We start from the raw sequence: 18357 nt of genomic DNA, 5'->3' as shown, positions 1-18357 counted from the left end.
ATGTCCAGCTCTTTGTGACCTCATAGACAATAACCTGCCAGACTCCTCTATGGGCTTCTCCAGGTAAGAATACTAGATTGGGTTGCCATTTCATCCTCCAGTGGATCTTCCCAACACAAGGATCAAACCTGTGATTCCTGGTTTGAGACAGAGGGATTCTCCTCTGTCTCCTGCATTGCAGGCAGATTTTTAAAGAATTATAAAATCATGAAACAGTGAAACTGAGATGTTAAAGATTATTTAATCCAAGCATCAGGTGCTTGCTGCTAAGTTGCTTCAGTCGTGTCCGACTCTGTGCGAACCCATAGACGGCAGCCCACCAGGCTCCCCCATCCCTGGGATTCTCCAGGCAAGAACACTGGAGTGGGTTGCCATTTCCTTCTCCAGTGCATGAAAGTGAAAAGTCAAAGTGAAGTCGCTCAGTTGTTTCCAACTCTTAGCGACCCCATGGACTGCAGCCCACCAGGCTCCTCCGTCCATGGGATTTTCCAAGCAAGAGTACTGGAGTGGGGTGCCATTGCCTTCTCCAATCAGGTGCTTACTGTTATTAATAATTCCTGCTAAGTAACTATTTATTTAAGATGAAATCAACATTTTCCCTGAAAGATCTGGGTATTTTGATAGTTGGAGTGTTTGTTTTGTTGTGAAACCAAATATTTCTCCAATAGTTTTAAGCAATTATTTTTACTTCATTCTATTGATGACATATAAAATGAGCCCAATAACTCTTGAACAAACCAACATGTTGAACTATACCTGTCAGGTGTCACATGGGTTTTAATTTTGCTAGAAAAACATCCTTAGTTATTCTGACCATTCTAATATGGCAGAGTTTAGATCATTTTACTAGTTTACTAGTTTTCCAGTTTTGCTCTACCAGATAAAATATTGCATCTTTAATGAAAAACTATTGTTTAAGTTTTAAGTAAGATTATGAATTTCCATTTTCTAGAATCTACTCATTATCTATACAAATGTAAACTAAAAGTGAGTTGGTCTTTAAACAAAAAACACATTCCACAGCTGACAAATATTGAGTTTAAATTAAAATTTCTATTGTATTTTGCATGTGCTCTACTAATCCACATTTTTTTTTTAATTTTATTTTATTTTTTAAACTTTACATAACTGTATTAGATTTGCCAAATATCAAAATGAATCCGCCACAGGTTTACATGTGTTCCCCATCCTGAACCCTCCTCCCTCCTCCCTCCCCATTCCATCCCTCTGGGTCATCCCAGTGCACCAGCCCCAAGCATCCAGTATCGTGCATCGAACCTGGACTGGCAACTCATTTCATACATGATATTTTACATGTTTCAATGCCATTCTCCCAAATCTTCCCACCCTCTCCCTCTCCCACAGAGTCCATAAGACTGTTCTATACATCAGTGTCTCTTTTGCTGTCTCGTACACAGGGTTATTGTTACCATCTTTCTAAATTCCATATATATGCGTTAGTATACTGTATTGGTGTTTTTCTTTCTGGCTTACTTCACTCTGTATAATAGGCTCCAGTTTCATCCACCTCATTAGAACTGATTCAAATGTATTCTTTTTAATGGCTGAATAATACTCCACATTTTTATCATCTTTGAATTCCATAGAGAACATCTGCAAAATACAGGATTATAAAGACCAGAATAAACAGGACCTAGTATTTGTGATCATAAATACTTCTCATATTTGGGGGTGGGGGTGGGATTATAGTTTTCTCATCTTTTCCATCAACCATGAAGTGCAAATTCCAGGAACTAAACTTTGTACACTGATCCCCTGGTCACAGTGGTGGCATACATGACCTATATCGGGGTCATTATATTCTGACTCCCAATTATCAAAATTAGAATAAAGGAGGAAGGTTCTTGAGTCTGGAAAACCTATTGAGGTATAAGGATGATGTCTGCCATGCAGTTATGTTTCTGCCCCCTGGGGTCATAGTCCAGGGAGAAGGATGTTTGGACATTAAAGAAATAGACCTCAGGTGGAATGATACAGATAGTTGCCTAGTCCTTCAGATATTTTGAATTATGATTCACATACAGAAAATATCTGAAATTAATACAATTACTTTTCATATTTATGAATTATGTTAATTTACTAGAAAAAGCACACACTACTCACATATTCTGAGTGAAATAAAAATACTACGCATTTTGCTGCTAAGTCACTTCAGTCGTGTCCGACTCTGTGCGACCCCATAGACGGCAGCCCACCAGGCTCCCCCATCCCTGGGATTCTCCAGGCAAGAACACTGGAGTGGGTTGCCATTTCCTTCTCCAATGCATTTTACATGAGTATTATTAATACATACATAAAGAATATGGGAAGAAAGAAAAAGTCCTCAGAAGTAACAATAGTAATATTCACTCTGATTTTAAAAATCTAGAAATTGGTATTTTCTCTTAAAATGTTATGAAGTATCTTAATTATAAAATAATTAATTTTAATTTTATTTTTTTCTCTGGTTCAACTAACATCATTGTCTCAGGAGATCACTGCATTATGAGTCTTCTTTGGTGAGAGACTGAACAATGACTTACCCAGAATTACTCTCCCCAACACCCACTCACACGTACACACGTGCACACAGACACTCACACACATGCACACACAGCCATAAAATATTCTCATTTTCTCTTTAAATATAGAAGGGACTGAGAAGAAAATGGACCCCGGAAATCACTCCTCAGTGACTGAGTTTATCCTCGCTGGGCTCACAGAACAGCCACAACTCCAGCTGCCCCTTTTCCTCCTCTTCCTAGGAATCTATGTGGTCACGGTGATGGGGAACCTGGGCATGATCACACTGATTGGGCTCAGTTCTCACCTGCACAGCCCCATGTACTATTTCCTCACCAACTTGTCCTTTATTGATCTCTGTCAGTCGACTGTCATTACCCCCAAAATGCTGGTGAACTTTGTGACAGAGAAGAACATTATCTCCTATCCCGAATGCATGACTCAACTTTATTTCTTCATCATTTTTGCTATTGCAGAAAGTCATATGTTGGCTGCAATGGCATATGACCGCTACGTTGCCATCTGCAACCCCTTGCTTTACAACATCACCATGTCTTATCACATCTGCTTCTTTCTCACAGTGGGAGTTCATATGTTGGGCATCACTGGATCCACAATCCATACAGGATTTATGTTGAGACTCTTTTTCTGCAAGAACAATATCATTAACCATTATTTCTGTGATCTCTTTCCACTCTTGGAGCTATCCTGTTCCAGCATCTATGTCAATGAACTATTGGTTATATTCTTGAGTGCATTCAACATTTTGACTCCTGCTCTAGTTATTCTTGCTTCCTACATCTTCATCATTTCCAGCATCCTCCAAATCCACTCCATGGAGGGCAGGTCCAAAGCCTTCAGCACCTGCAGTTCTCACATGGCTGCTGTTGCTATTTTCTATGGATCTGCTGCATTCATGTACCTACAGCCATCATCAGTCAGCTCCATGGACCAAGGGAAAGTGTCCTCTGTGTTTTATACTATCATTGTGCCCATGCTAAACCCCCTGATCTATAGCCTACGGAATAGGGATGTCAAATTTGCCCTGAAAAAAAATTTTAGACTGTGAAAAACATATATGAACAGAGTCAATATTATGATGGCATATCAGTTATTTGGACTGCCAAAGAATTCCCCAATTCTTAAGTATCTACAATATATTTAATAGAGAAATCTCTAACCTTAATTGATCCTTTCATAATAGGTCTCAGTAACTTGTTTTCCAACAAATATATTAATCGGACTCTGAGAGGTGGATTCTTTGAAGATCAGGTCAGAACTAATAAGTAATAGAGAAGATTATCTGAAATTAATAAAAATTCCAAGATGTTACAACTAATGTTCCCTATTCTGAATCCATTAGGAGACCCATTCAAATTTCTGTTTCTCTCTGTTGTTGTTCAGTCACTCAGTCATGTCCAACTGTTTGTGACCACATGAACTCATCACGTGAGGCTTCCCTGTCCTTCTCTATCTCCCAGACTTTGCTCAAACACTTGTCCCTTGAATCAGTGATGCCATCCTACCTTCTCATCCTCTGTTTTCTCCTTCTTTTCCTGCCTTCAATCTCTCCCAACATCATGGTATTTTCCAATGAGTTGGCTCTTCACATCATGTGGCCACAGTATGTCTCTCTGATTTCACTCCAGTTTTATTTTCATATTGTGTTTCATTATGATAGATATTAGACCTCCTTAATATGAAGTTTCAAATTTCATGAGGTCAGTAACTGTGATTTTGTAATTTTTATATTCTAGTATAAATCTCATTGAGTGGCAAAATACTTTCTAAACTCAACATTCAAAAAACTAAGATCTTGTCATCTGGTGCAATCACTCCATGGAAAATCGGTGGGGAATAAGAGGAAACAGTGACAGATTTTATTTGCTTGGGCTCCACAACCCCTTTGGACAGTGACTGCAGCCACAAAATTAAAAGACACTTGCTCCTAGGAAAAAAAAAGCTATGACAAACCTAGACAGCATATTAAAAAGCAGAGACATCACATTGCCAACAAAGGTCTGCATAGCCAAAGTTACGTTTTTTCCAGTAGTCATATATGGATGTGAGAATTGGACCATCAAGAAGGCTGAGTCTGAAAAATATATTTTCTTGAATTGTGATGCTGGAGAATATTCTTGAGAGTCCACTGAACAATAAAGATCAAAACAGTCAATCCCAAAAGAAATCAACCCTGAATATTCATTGGAAGGACAGATGCTGAAGCTGAAACTCCAATACTTTGGTCACCTGATGTGAAGAGTCGCCAGTCCAGGTTCGATGCACAATACTGGATGCTTGGGGCTGGTGCACTGGAACGACCCAGAGGGATGGTATGGGGAGGGAGGAGGGTTCAGGATGGGGAACACATGTATACCTGTGGCAGATTCATTTTGATATATGGCAAAACCAATACAATATTGTCAAGTTAAGAGCCGACTTATTGGAAAAGACCCTGATGTGGAGAAAGACTGAGGGCAGAAAGAGAAGGGAGCTGCAGAGCATGAGATGGTTAGATAGTATCACTGACTCAATGGACATTTGTTTGAGCAAACTCCAGGAGATAGTGCAGGACAGGGAAGCATATTGTGCTACAATCCATGGGGTCACAAAGAGTAGGACACCACTTAAGGACAGAACAACAACAGACCTCAGTTCAGTTCAGTTCAGTCACTCAGTCTTGTCCAACACTTTGCGACCCCCATGAATCACAGCATGCCAGGCCTCCCTGTCCATCACTAACTCCCAGAGTTTACCCAAACTCATGTCCATTGAGTCGGTGATGCCATCCAGCCATCTCATCCTCTGTCACCCCTTCTCCTTCTGCCCCCAATGCCTCCCAGCATCAGGGTCTTTTCCAATGAGTCAACTCTTTGCATGAGGTGGCCAAAGTATTGGAGTTTCAGCTTCAGCATCAGTCCTTCCAATGAACACTCAGGACTGATCTCCTTTAGTATGGACTGGTTGAATCTCTTACAGTCCTAGGGACTCTCAAGAGTCTTCTCCAATACCACAGTTCAAAAGAATCAATTCTTTAGCACTCAGCTTTCTTCACAGTCCAACTCTCACATCCATACATGATCACTGGAAGAACCACAGCCTTGACTAGATGGAATTTGTTGGCAAAGTAATGTCTCTGCTTTTGAACATGCTGTCTAGGTTGGTCATAACTTTCCTTCCAAGGAGTAAGCGTCTTTTAATTTCATGGCTGCAACCACCATCTGCAGTGATTTTGGAGCCCCCAAATATAAAGTCTCTCATTGTTTCCACTGTTTCACCAACTTTTTCCCATGAAGTGATGGGACCAGATGCCATGATCTTCGTTTTCTGAATATTGAGCTTTAAGCCAACTTTTTCACCCTCCTCTTTCACTTTCATTAAGAGGCTTTTTAGTTTCTCTTCATTTTCTGCCATAATGGTGGTCTTATCTGCATATTTGAGGTTATTGATATTTCTCTCAGCAATCTTGCTTCCAGCTTGTGCTTCTTCCAGCCCAGCGTTTCTCATGATGTACTCTGCATATAAGTTAAATAAGCGGGTGACAGTATACAGACTTGATGTACTCCTTTCCCAATTTGGAACCAGTCTGTTGTTCCATGTCTAGTTCTAACTTTGCTTCTTGACCTGCATACAGATTTCTCAGGAGGCAGGTGAAGTGGTCTGGTATTCCCATCTCTTTAAGAATTTTCCACAGTTTGTTGTGATCCACACAGTCAAAGGCTCTTACATAGTCAATAAAGCAGGCAAATGTGGCCTTGGAGTTCAGAATGAAGCAGGGCAAAGGCTTATAGAGTTTTTCCAAGAGAACGCATTGATCATAGCAAACACCCTTTTCCAACAACACAAGAGAAGACTCTACATGTGGACATCACCAGATGGTCAATGCTGAAATCAGATTGACTGTAGTCTTTGCAGCCAAAGATAGAGAAGCACTATACAGTCAGAAAAAAAAGAAAGACCCAGAGCTGACTGTGGCTCATATTTTGAACTGCTTATTGCCAAATTCTGTCTTAAATTAAAGAAAGTAGAAAAAACCTCTACACCATTGAGGTATGCTACTGCTACCGCTAAGTCACTTCAGTCGTGTCCAACTCTGTGCAACCCCATAGATGGAAGCCCACCAGGCTACCCCATCCCTAGGATTCCCCAGGCAAGAACACTGGAGTGGGTTGCCATTTCCTTCTCCGGTGCATGAAAGTGAAAAGTGAAAGTGAAGTCGATCAGTCGTGTCCGACTCTTAGCGACCCCGTGGACTACAGCCCACCAGGGTCCTTCATCCATGGGATTTTCCAGGCAAGAGTACTGGAGTGGGGTGCCATTGCCTTCTCCATTGAGGTATGACCTATATCAAATCCCTTATGATTATACACTGGAAGTGGCAAATAGATTCAAGGGATTAGATCTGATAGACAGAGTGCCTGAAGAACTATGAACAGAGGTTCGTAACATTTTACAGGAGACAGTGTTCAAGACCATCCTCAAGAAAAAAAAAAATGAAAAAAGGCAAAATGGTTGTCTGAGAAGGCCTTATAATAGCTGAGGAAAGAAGAGAAGCAAAAGGCAAAGGAGAAAAGGAAAGATGTACCCATGTGAATGCAGAGTTCCAAAGAATAACAAGGAGAAATAAGAAAGCCTACCTCAGTGATCAATGCAAAGAAATAGAGGAAAACAATAGTATGGGAAAAACTGGAGATCTCTTCAAGAAAATTAGAGATACCAAGGGAACATTTCATACAAAGATGGGCACAATGAAAGACAAAAATGGTATGAACCTAACAGAAGCAGAAGATATTAAGAAGAGGTGGCAAGAATACACAGAAGAACTATACAAAAAAGATCTTTATGACCCAGATAACCACGATGGTGTGATCACTCACCTAGAGCCAGACATCCTGGAATGCGAAATCAAGTGGGCCTTAGGAAGCATCACTACGAAGAAAGCTACTGAAAGCTAGTGAATGTGATGGAATTCCAGTTGAGCTATTTCAAATCTTAAAAGATGATGCTGTGAAAGTGCTGCACTCAATATGCCAGCAAGTTTGGAAAACTCAGCACTGGCCACTGGACTGGAAACGGTCAGTTTTCATTCCAATCCCAAAGAAAGGCAATGCCAAAGAATGCTCAAACTACCACACAATTGCACTAATCTCATGCTAGCAAAGTAATGCTAAAAAATTCTCCAAGCCAGGCTTCAACAGAACCTGAAGCGTGAACTTCCAGATATTCAAGCTGCATTTAGAACAGGCAGAGGAACAAGAGATCAAATTGCCAACATCCATTGGATCATCAGAAAAAAAAAAAGAAACAAGTAAGCAACATTTAATTTAGTTTTCAAACAAAACAGATATTTAAGTTCTTGTTTTTCAGAGAGTTGAAGAGTAGAAGGGATTATCCCCAGGTCAGACAGCAAGTATGATGTTGAATTAAATTTTCAATTCACTACTGTGTAACTTAGTATCATAACCAATAAGAATTATGAAATCATGAAATTTGGGAACTGGAATAAATGCTAAATGTAATTGAATTCAACCAGGTGCTCTTATCTTTAAACAATATTTGCTATGCAATTGACCACTGAGAACAACCACAAACATTTTGACTATAAGATCATGGTCTGCCTGATGATTGGAATGTTAAACCTTTGTTGTGGAACCAAATATTTCTCCCCACAGTTTCTTTTTTTTAAATATAAATTTATTTATTTTAATTGGAGGTTAATTACTTTACAATATTGTATTGGTTTTGCCATACATCAACATGAATCTGCCACAGGTATACGCGTGTTCCCCATCCCGAACCCCCCTCTCTCCACCCTCCCCATATCATCCCTCTGGGTCGTCCCAGTGCACCAGCCCCAAGCAACCAGTGTCATGCATCAAACCTACAGTTTCAAGCAGTTAGTGTTACTTCAATCTCTTAAGACATACAAAGACATACCTTTAAAATAAGTCAATGCATTTAACATTGAGATGACTGTTATGTGCCATGTGCAGTTTTGCTCTGCTAAAAAAGGTCTTCAGCTATTTCAGTCATTCTAAAATGCATATTTCTATATTATTTTTATGAAGCTGTCTAGTTTTTCCCCATCACATAAAGTATTGTGCCTCAGTTTGAGCACACTAATCCAAATATTGCTTGAGCCTTAAGTAAGAACATGAGTTTCCATTTTTGTGATCCTACTAATCTTGGCATCACCGACTCGATGGACATGAGTTTGAGTAAGCTCCAGGAATTGGTGATGGACAGGGAATCCCAGCATGCTGCAGTCCATGGGGTCACAAAGAGTCAGATGTGACTGAGTGACTGAACTGAACTAAAACTTCTTCATAAATTTAAACTAAAAACACATTGGTCTTTAAAAAAATATCTACACTAACTAGTTAATGTAACTGTTGCTAGTTAATGTAACACATTGGTCTTTATAAAAATACACCAACTATTTAATGTAACTGTTGACTAATGTTCATTAAAATTTCTACTTGTATTTTGCATATATTCTACTAATTCATATCCCCACTGTCTTTGAATTCTATGGAGAACATATGCAAAATACATGACTATTTAAAAAAAAAAACACACACATCATAAATGACCCTTAGTGTTTGTCTTCAAAAGCCATTATTATATTTTGTAAATATGAATAATTATCTGACTGCCAGGACTTCAACCATGAAGCTCAAATTGCCAAATCCATTCTTGGTGCAATGTTCCTAGGTCAGAGATGAGTGCAATTGAGTGGTAGTTTGAGCATTCTTTGCATTGTCTTTCTTTGGGATTGGAATGAAGACTGACCTTTTCCAGTCCTGGCCACTGCTGAGTTTTCCAAATTTGCTGGCATATTAAGTGCAGCACTTTCACAGCATCATCATTCAAGATTTGAAATAGCTCAACTGCAATGTCATCACCTCCACTAGCTTTGTTCATAGTGATGCTTTCTAAGGCCCACTTGACTTCACATTCCAGGATGTCTGGCTCTAGGTGAGTGATCACACCATCGTGATTAGCTTGGTCATGAAGATCTTTTTGGCACAGTTCTTCTGTGTATTCTTGCCACCTCTTCTTAATATCTTCTGCTTCTGTTAGGTCCATACCATTTCTGTCCTTTATCGAGCCCATCTTTCCATGAAATGTTCCCTTGGTATCTCTAATTTTCTTGAAGAGATCTCTAGTCTTTCCCATTCTGTTGTTTTCCTCTATTTCTTTGCATTGATCACTGAGGAAGGCTTTCTTATCTCTCCTTGCTATTCTTTGGAACTCTGCATTCAGATACTTATATCTTTCCTTTTCTCCTTTGCTTTTTGCTTCTCTTCTTTTCACAGCTATTTGTAAGGCCTCTCCAGACAGCCATTTTGATTTTTTGCATTTCTCTTCCATGGGGATGGTCTTGATCCCTGTCTCCTGTACAATGTCACGAACCTCAGTCCATACTTCATCAGGCAGTCTATCATATCTAGTCCCTTAAATGTATTTCTCACTTCCACTGTATAATCATAAGGGATTTGCTTTAGGTCATACCTGAATGGTCTAGTGGTTTTCCCACTTTCTTCAATTTAAGTCTGAATTTGGCAATAAGGACTTCATGATCTGAGCCACAGTCAGTTCCTGGTACTGTTTTTGCTGACTGTATAGAGCTTCTCCATCTTTGGCTGCAAAGAATATAATCAATCTGATTTCAGTGTTGACCATTTGGTGATGTCCATGTGTAGAGTCTTCTCTTGTGTTGTTGGAAGAGGGTGTTTGCTATGACCACTGCGTTCTCTTGTCAAAACTCTTTTAGCCTTTGCCCTGCTTCATTCCATATTCCAAGGCCAAATTTACCTGTTACTTCAGGTGTTTCTTGACTTCCTACTGTTGCATTCCAGTCCCCTGTAATGAAAAGAACATCTTTTTTGGGTGTTAGTTCTAAAAGGTCTTGTCAGTCTTCATAGAACCGTTCAACTTCAGCTTCTTCAGCGTTACTGGTTGGGGCATAGGCTTGGATTACCGTAATATTGAATGGTTTGCCTTGGAAATGAACAGAGATCATTCTGTCGTTTTTGAGATTGCATCCAAGTACTGCATTTCGGACTCTTTTGTTGACCATGATGGCTACTCCATGTTCTAAGGGATTCCTGCCCACAATGGTAGATATAATGGTTATCTGAGTTAAATTTACCCATTCCAGTCCATTTTAGTTCACTGATTCCTAGAATGTCTACATTCACTCTTGCCATCTCCTGTTTGACCACTTCCAATTTGCCTTGATTCATGGACCTAACATTCCAGGTTCCTATGCAATATTGCTCTTTACAGCATTGGACCTTGCTACTATCACCAGTCACATCCACAACTGGGTATTGTTTTTGCTTTGGCTCCATTCCTTTATTCTTTCTGGAGTTATTTCTCCACTGATCTCCAGTAGCATATTGGGCACCTACTGACCTGGGGAGTTCCTCTTTCAGTATCCTATCATTTTTCCTTTTCATACTCTTCATGGAGTTCTCAAGGCAAGAATACTGAAGTGGTTTGCCATTGCCTTCTGCAGTGGACCACATTATGTCAGAGAAATGTGACAAGGAAAGGCAATGTCAAAGTATGTTCAAACCACCGCACAATTGCCCTCAACTCACACGCTAGTAAAGTAAGGCTCAAATTCTACAAGCCAGGCTTCAGCAATGAGTGGATGATGAACTTTCAAATGTTCAAGCTAGTTTTAGAAAAGGCAGAGGAAACAGAGATCAAATTGTCAACATCCACTGGATCATGGAAAAAGCAAGAGAGTTCCAGAAAATCATCTATTTCTGCTTTATTGACTATGCCAAAGCTTTTGACCATGTGGATCACAACAAACTGTGGAAAATTCTGAAAGAGATGGGAATACCAAACCACTTGACCTGCCTCTTGAGAAACCGATATGCAGGTCAGGAAGCAACAGTTAGAACTGGACATGGAACAACAGATTGGTTCCAAATAGGAAAAGGAGTATGTCAAAGCTGTATATTGTCACCCTGCTTATTTAACTTATATGCAGAATACATCATGAGAAATGCTGGGCTGGAAGAAGCACAAGCTGGAATCAAAATTGGGAGATATATCAATAAGCTCAGATATGCAAATGACACCACCCTTATGGCAGAAAGTGAGGATGAACTAAAGAGCCTCTTGATGAAAGTGAAAGAGGAGAGTGAAAAAGTTGGCTTAAAGCTCAACATTCAGAAAACGAAGATCATGGCATCTGGTCCCATCACTTCATGGGAAATAGATGGAGAAACAGTGGAAACAGTGAGAGACTTTATTTTGGGGGGCTTCAAAATCACTGCAGATGGTGATTGCAGCCATGAAATTAAAAGACACTTACTTCTTGGAAGGAAAGTTATGACCAACCTAGATAGCATATTCAAAAGCAGAGTCATTACTTTGCCAACAAAGGTCCATCTAGTCAAGGCTATTGTTTTTTCCAGTAGTAATGTATGGATGTGAGAGTTGGACTGTAAAGAAACCTGAGCGCTGAAGAATTGATGCTTTTGAACTGTGGTGTTGGAGAAGACTCTTGAGAGTCCCTTGGACTGCAAGGAGATCCAACCCGTCCATTCTGAAGGAGATCAGTCCTGTGTGTTTTTTGGAAGGAATGATGCTAAAGCTGAAACTCCAGTACTTTGGCCACCTCATGTGAAGAGTTGACTCATTGGAAAAGACTCTGATGCTGGGAGGGATTGGTGGCAGGAGGAGCAGGGGACAACAGAGGATGAGATGGCTGGATGGCATCACTGACTCAATGGACATGGATTTGAGTGAACTCCGGGAGTTGGTGATGGACAGGGCGGCCTGGCATGCTGCAATTCATGGGGTCACAAAGAGTCAGACACGACTGAGCGACTGAATTGAACTGAAGGCAGAAAGAGAAGAACAAATATCATTTGTTGTAAAGGAAAAACTAACACAATTGTAAAGCAATTACACTCCAATAAATATAACAAATAATAAAGGATTTTATGAAATATAAACACTAGTCCCTATTTTCAAATGGGTAACTATTTATTGTATTCTCTTAAGGCAAGCTCTAGTATAATTGAGGCGTGTTTCACTTGAGTAAATGATTGAGTTTTTCCACAATTTCAATGTGGAAATTCATTGAGAAGCACTGTGTTGCCCTAGTGTAAATTCTTTTAAAAATAATTGAACCTAATTCATTTAATCATATCTTATAAGTGCTCCCTGATGTGAGTTTCCAATTTATCCAATTTATCATCATGCTACAATCTAAGACTGCTTCCAGTTAGTCCAGCTTTGGATAAAAAGTAAAAGTATGTAAAAAAGAAGAAGGATTATGAAACATAATTGCCTTATAATAAACTATTTCATTAAATATACAATATAACAAGTAAAATTCCTATTAGTGACCACTTCAAAAAATATTACATCAATATTCTGTATTCTTGCCCCATAACTCTAAAATTCAATTATATATAGATTTCATTTTTGAATCAATTATTTATATTATCATTATTATAAAAATTAAATATATATACTACATGAAAAATGATTTTAATTCATTATTAACAATTTCTGGATTTATTACCAATAGGATAAATTTTCAGAATATGTCGTGATCCTCTAAATCTACTATTCACAGTCAGATGGTGAAGCCACAGCATTGATAGGAGCTTGTAAGAAGTGTAGAATCTCAGATCCAACTTAGACTGGCCAGATCAGGATGCAGTTTAACAAAATCCTTAGCAGAGCCTGTGAACAAATCTTTATTGCTAGTTGATAAGTTCCGGATTGACAAATAATACCTTTTGAAAGAAAATGTTCGACAACTGGGGACACTTCACTTGCGATTGCCTCTTTTCTCAAGAGCCAGTCTCCTGAGAAATGAAAATCCTTGGAGAGTATTTGAATCCATGTTATTTATTGCCTGGCATAGCTAAATCCAGGATGCACCTTCATAGCACAGTGATCGCAACTGCTCAGGGGAGAACTAGGAAAGGTGCAGATGTTTGCTACCTTGAAGCTGAAGAAACACACACTGAAGACTTAGAATTGAAGATGCTCATCTGTGATGCATAACGGCTTCAAAAGTGACTCTCGAGACCAGGGCAGTCAGGCCTGCCCTCCCAGCTCTAAAGACAGCAGAATGCTGGGTACCTATCACTCCCCACACTAACACTAGTGTTATTCGTCTCTGAGAGCACATTGTGAAATAGATTTGGCATTGAGATTTCCAGGAACAAAGAAGGTGAGTGTGTTGATTTTATACTTGGTATTTGAGACTTCAATTATGAAAGTAATAACCGTTGGCATTCAGGCAAATATTCCACAACATCTTCATTCATAAAATTATCAGTTTATTCATAAACCAAGTTTTTAAACTTGTTGTGATGTGCCAGATGTGGGATATTTTCTTGGATGCAGAGAAAACTAAGTCAGATTAGTTCATCATTTGATTTATAGTACAGCTGGAGTCTGAAAACGTGCTGTTTAGAAATGGAGGATTATTGAGCTTGTCGTAAGAAAGTCTAATCGATTAGAAGGAATTTGAGGTTTTCATGATGATATTCTGCTTTCCTGGTGCTCAGGTGATAAAGAATCTGCCTGCAGTGTGGGAGACCTGGGTTTGATATCTGGGTTGGGAAGATCCCCTGGAGAAGAGAATGGTGACCCACTCCAGTATTCTTGCCTGGAGTACCGCATGGACAGAGGAGCCTGGTGGGCTACAGTTCATGAGGCTGCAAAGAGTCAGACGTGACTGAGCAGCTAACACTACTACTGCTATAGTGACTTTAATTGTAAGTGAGATTAGTAAAGAAAAACTATGTAGCAGATAACAGAGATGAATGGGGTGGTGAGACTATTATTTCATATGAGTAAGTAAAAATCTAGATAAGTTGAGAGAATTTTACTTATTCAAGAAAATGAACATTTTCTAAATTTGAATGTAAGTTTCTGAAACTGGAAGGAATCATTTGTGAACTGAGTCTGATTGAGTGTATTCAGTGATTACAAACAGACATTTCTAAGAACTCAAAATTTTAGAATATTTTCCCTTGTATTCTTAGATCTTTCAAATGCCGTACATAAAATGTCTTTTGTCTCTTTAGAGTCCCTTGAGATATGTAACGACACCTGTTAATTATCTCAACACCGCAAATATTTTTCAAGTTTTACAGTCTTTATTTGCCTTTTATCTTGCCAATATCTCTCCTTAAAAAGAATATCAGTAACTAAACTCCAAACTCATTTATAATTTAGTGTAGCACAGTGCTTCCCACCCTAATCTCACACATAGAAAATGGTAATATTTGTGTAAAGTGACAGGTTAAGTGAATCAGGCTGCATGTGGCCAGTGGTGATCAGCTTAACACATGAAGAAGTCTTGGTTCGATCTCACTTCCTCATATCTGTGGCTTTGTAGTTTCATGGAATTAGTATTAGAAAATCATGTTACTGGAGTTACTACTGATCATACTCTAGACATTGTGTTTCTACAAGTGCAATCTGAAACTAATGTCTTTATTAATCAGTCACTTACTTAGTGAATTTTATTGACTTAATAAAAAATTGACCCCTTATTCTTTTCAAGTGAATGGCACACAAAGTATATCCAGTATTCAAAGGATTAGGTTTTTTAAAATCTAAAATTTAAACATAAATACTCTTTACTTCACTAAACTTCAATTTGTTTGTTTTAACTGTTTTCAGTGTCTCTATTCATTTTTCCAGTTGCCGTCACCCTCGGGGTCTAAGTTGTACAAACTTGGAAGGTTTTGTTGATCACAGAGTCTGCACTAATCAGGGGGCACTGGCAATTCTCAAGCCCAAGCTTCACTGAGAAAACAAAAATTTCAGCAGAGAGTTTGACTACCAACTGCTCTTTTCTGATTGTATTCCTACCTATCCCCATTAAAAGTCAAATAAGCTAAGGCCAGTAAGTAGTAACTTTGTCATTTTTAATGTTCAGTGATTCCATCTTATATTCTGATAAATGACTCAAACCCCATATAAACAGGGTTTATAGCATTGCTATATACACCTAATTCTTACATTAGGTTCTATAAGATGGACATTGGGTCAGGACTAATAAATAACAGAAGGCATTTTGAAACAAAAATTACAAAATGTTCAGTTCCCTAGCTCTGAATCCATTAGGAGAGCTGTTCAAATTTGGATGTCCCTCTGAGTTTTCACTCCAATTTTATTTTCATATTATACTTTTTTATAATGAATATTAGGCCTTCTTAATATCAAATTTTAAATTTTATGAGGTAAGTAACTGTGTTTTTGTCATTTTTATACCCTGGACTAAACTTCATTTTGAAGTAAAGTGCCGTTTCAGGAATTTTTGCCAAATTATTGAAGAAAGAAAGAAGGAAGGAGGTAAGGGAAGGACGAAAAGGAGGAACGGGAGGAAAGAAATAAGACAATAAAAGGAAAATAACAGAGAAAAAATTTTCTCAAGTTCTCCGCCTAAAACATGCTGCTACATGAACTTTGTGTCTTCTAGCCCAGTAGTTCCCAAACCTCGCTGATCATCAGAATTACACTGGAAGTTTTGTTGGCTTATTTGTTTTATATTATTTTGATTATCAGGTGTTAAGATCTTTAAAATCTTCCAAGATTCTAAACACTTTTGAGGACATTTTTAAAAGATCAAAAGCAAAAAGGAAAACCATTTTTTAAATAAAAGTATCAAATATTAGACTAAAAAGGAGGCAGTGGTAATGATTTAACTAAAGTAACAGCATATATAATAAAAGAGAAATTTGATAAAATTCTAGAATTCTGGAAGTACCAAGATTTGTGAATTATTTAAAATGTAGAGGCAATCTTTCGAAGAGACAGAAAGAAAAATGATTTATCAGAGCTATTCTACAGAGATTAATCTAATACTCCAGTACTCTTGCCTGGAAAATCCCATGGATGGAGGAGCCTGGTGGGCTGCAGTCCATGGGGTCACTGAGGGTCAGACACGACTGAGCAACTTCACTTTCACTTTTCACTTTCATGCATTGGAGAAGGAAATGGCAACCCACTCCAGTGTTCTTGACTGGAGAATCCCAGGGATGGGGGAGCCTGGCGGGCTGCTGTCTCTGGGGTCGCACAGAGTCGGATACGACTGAAGTGACTTAGTAGTAGTAGGAGTAAAGAATGTTAAGGAAGATGATTAGAGACTTTCATTTTTAATTATATGTTTACATTTTTACACTCATCATTTTTATAAATGTTGTGATCTCTCTAGGTGACTCTGATGATCAACCATATTGGGGAATCCTGAATTAACAGATCATCTTTGTGTTCAGATATGTTCTTCTACATCTGACTGTAAAGTGACCAGCCCACAGAACTCCATCTTACCCACGAGCATATCATGAGATCCAGTGCCACTTGACTATGTGAAGTGATGGTAAGTTATTTTATCAGGTTCATGTTCATAAACTAAAATCTTGGCCTTGACATAAAATTCTTCTGACTTGAAATAGGTTGGAATCCAGAAATTTGGAGGAAAGAAGAGTGCTCAAATAATAGTAGAAATGTTCATTTTGACTGCCTTTAAAAGTCCAGAAATCAGTGTTTCTCTTAAACTTTATGAAATATCTCAATTATAAGATTCTTGAAGTTTATAATTTCTATTCTAGTTCAGCCAGAATCTTAGTTTGTCCTAGAATGACAATAGAAGCTAAAGAAATCCCCACATTATGTATGTCCTCTGATGACCACTAAAGAATGATCTCAGCAGGATTACTCTCTGCCTCACACACATGCACATGCATATGTTCATAAATATCTATTTCTCTCTCTCTCTCTCTCTCTCTCCTTCTCACACACACACACACACACACACACACACACACACATACACCCTAACACAAAAGTACACTCATTTCTTTATTTTTAAACTTAGAACCTGCTGAGAAGAAAATGGACCCTGGAAATCACTCCTCAGTGACTGAGTTCATCCTCGCTGGGCTCACAGAGAAACCAGAGCTCCAGATTCCCCTTCTGGTCTTCTTCCTAGGAATCTACTCAGTCACAGTGCTGGGGAACCTGGGCATGATCACACTGATAGGGCTCAGTTCTCACCTGCACACCTCCATGTACTATTTCCTCACCAATTTGTCCTTTATTGATTTCTGTCATTCCACTGTCGTTAGCCCCAAAATGCTGGTGAACTTTGTGACAGAGAAGAATATCATCTCCTACCCTGAATGTATGACTCAGCTCTATTTCTTTATTGTTTTTATTATAGCAGAATGTTATATGTTGGCTGTAATGGCATATGACCGCTATGTTGCCATCTGTAACCCTTTGCTTTACAATGTCATCATGTCTTATTATAGGTGCTTCCAGCTCACAGTGACAGTTTATATTTTGTGCATCATTGAATCTGCAATCCATACAGGCTTTATGTTGAGACTCTATTTCTGCAAGGCCAAGGTGGTTAACCATTATTTTTGTGATCTCTTCCCACTCTTGGAGCTATCCTGTTCTAGCATCTCCATGAATGAATTATTGGCTCTAGTCTTTAGTGCTTTTAATGTCCTGATTCCTGTTTTAACCATCCTTGCTTCCTACATCTTCATCCTCGCTAGCATCCTCCAAATCCACTCCACTGAAGGCAGGTCCAAAGCCTTCAGCACCTGCAGCTCCCATATCTCAGCTGTTGCTGTTTTCTATGGATCTGTAGCATTTATGTACCTGAAGCCATCATCAGTCAGCTCCATAGACCAAGGGAAAGTGTCCTCTGTGTTTTATACCTGCATTGTACCCATGCTAAACCCTCTAATCTACAGTCTGCGGAATAAGGATGTCAAATTTGCCCTGAAGAAAATTCTGGACAGTGGAAAATGTAGATGA

At 38.8% G+C, this 18357-nt stretch overlaps 2 protein-coding genes across 2 annotated transcripts; both read left to right on the top strand.

The window, feature by feature from the left end:
- Positions 1 to 2668: 2668 nt before the first annotated feature.
- LOC129653731 (putative olfactory receptor 8G3) lies at positions 2669 to 3592 on the top strand. Its single transcript, XM_055583436.1, has one exon. The coding sequence runs from the start codon at positions 2669 to 2671 to the stop codon at positions 3590 to 3592; it is 924 nt and encodes a 307-aa protein (XP_055439411.1).
- A 13829-nt stretch (positions 3593 to 17421) lies between these two features.
- LOC129653730 (putative olfactory receptor 8G3) lies at positions 17422 to 18357 on the top strand. The gene has a single exon (XM_055583435.1). It carries the CDS (start codon positions 17422 to 17424, stop codon positions 18355 to 18357), a length of 936 nt encoding a protein of 311 aa, XP_055439410.1.

This window comes from Bubalus kerabau, chromosome 5 (genome assembly GCF_029407905.1).
Source record: "Bubalus kerabau isolate K-KA32 ecotype Philippines breed swamp buffalo chromosome 5, PCC_UOA_SB_1v2, whole genome shotgun sequence".
NCBI lineage: Eukaryota > Metazoa > Chordata > Mammalia > Artiodactyla > Bovidae > Bubalus > Bubalus kerabau.
This window is presented reverse-complemented; position numbering and strand designations above follow the sequence as displayed.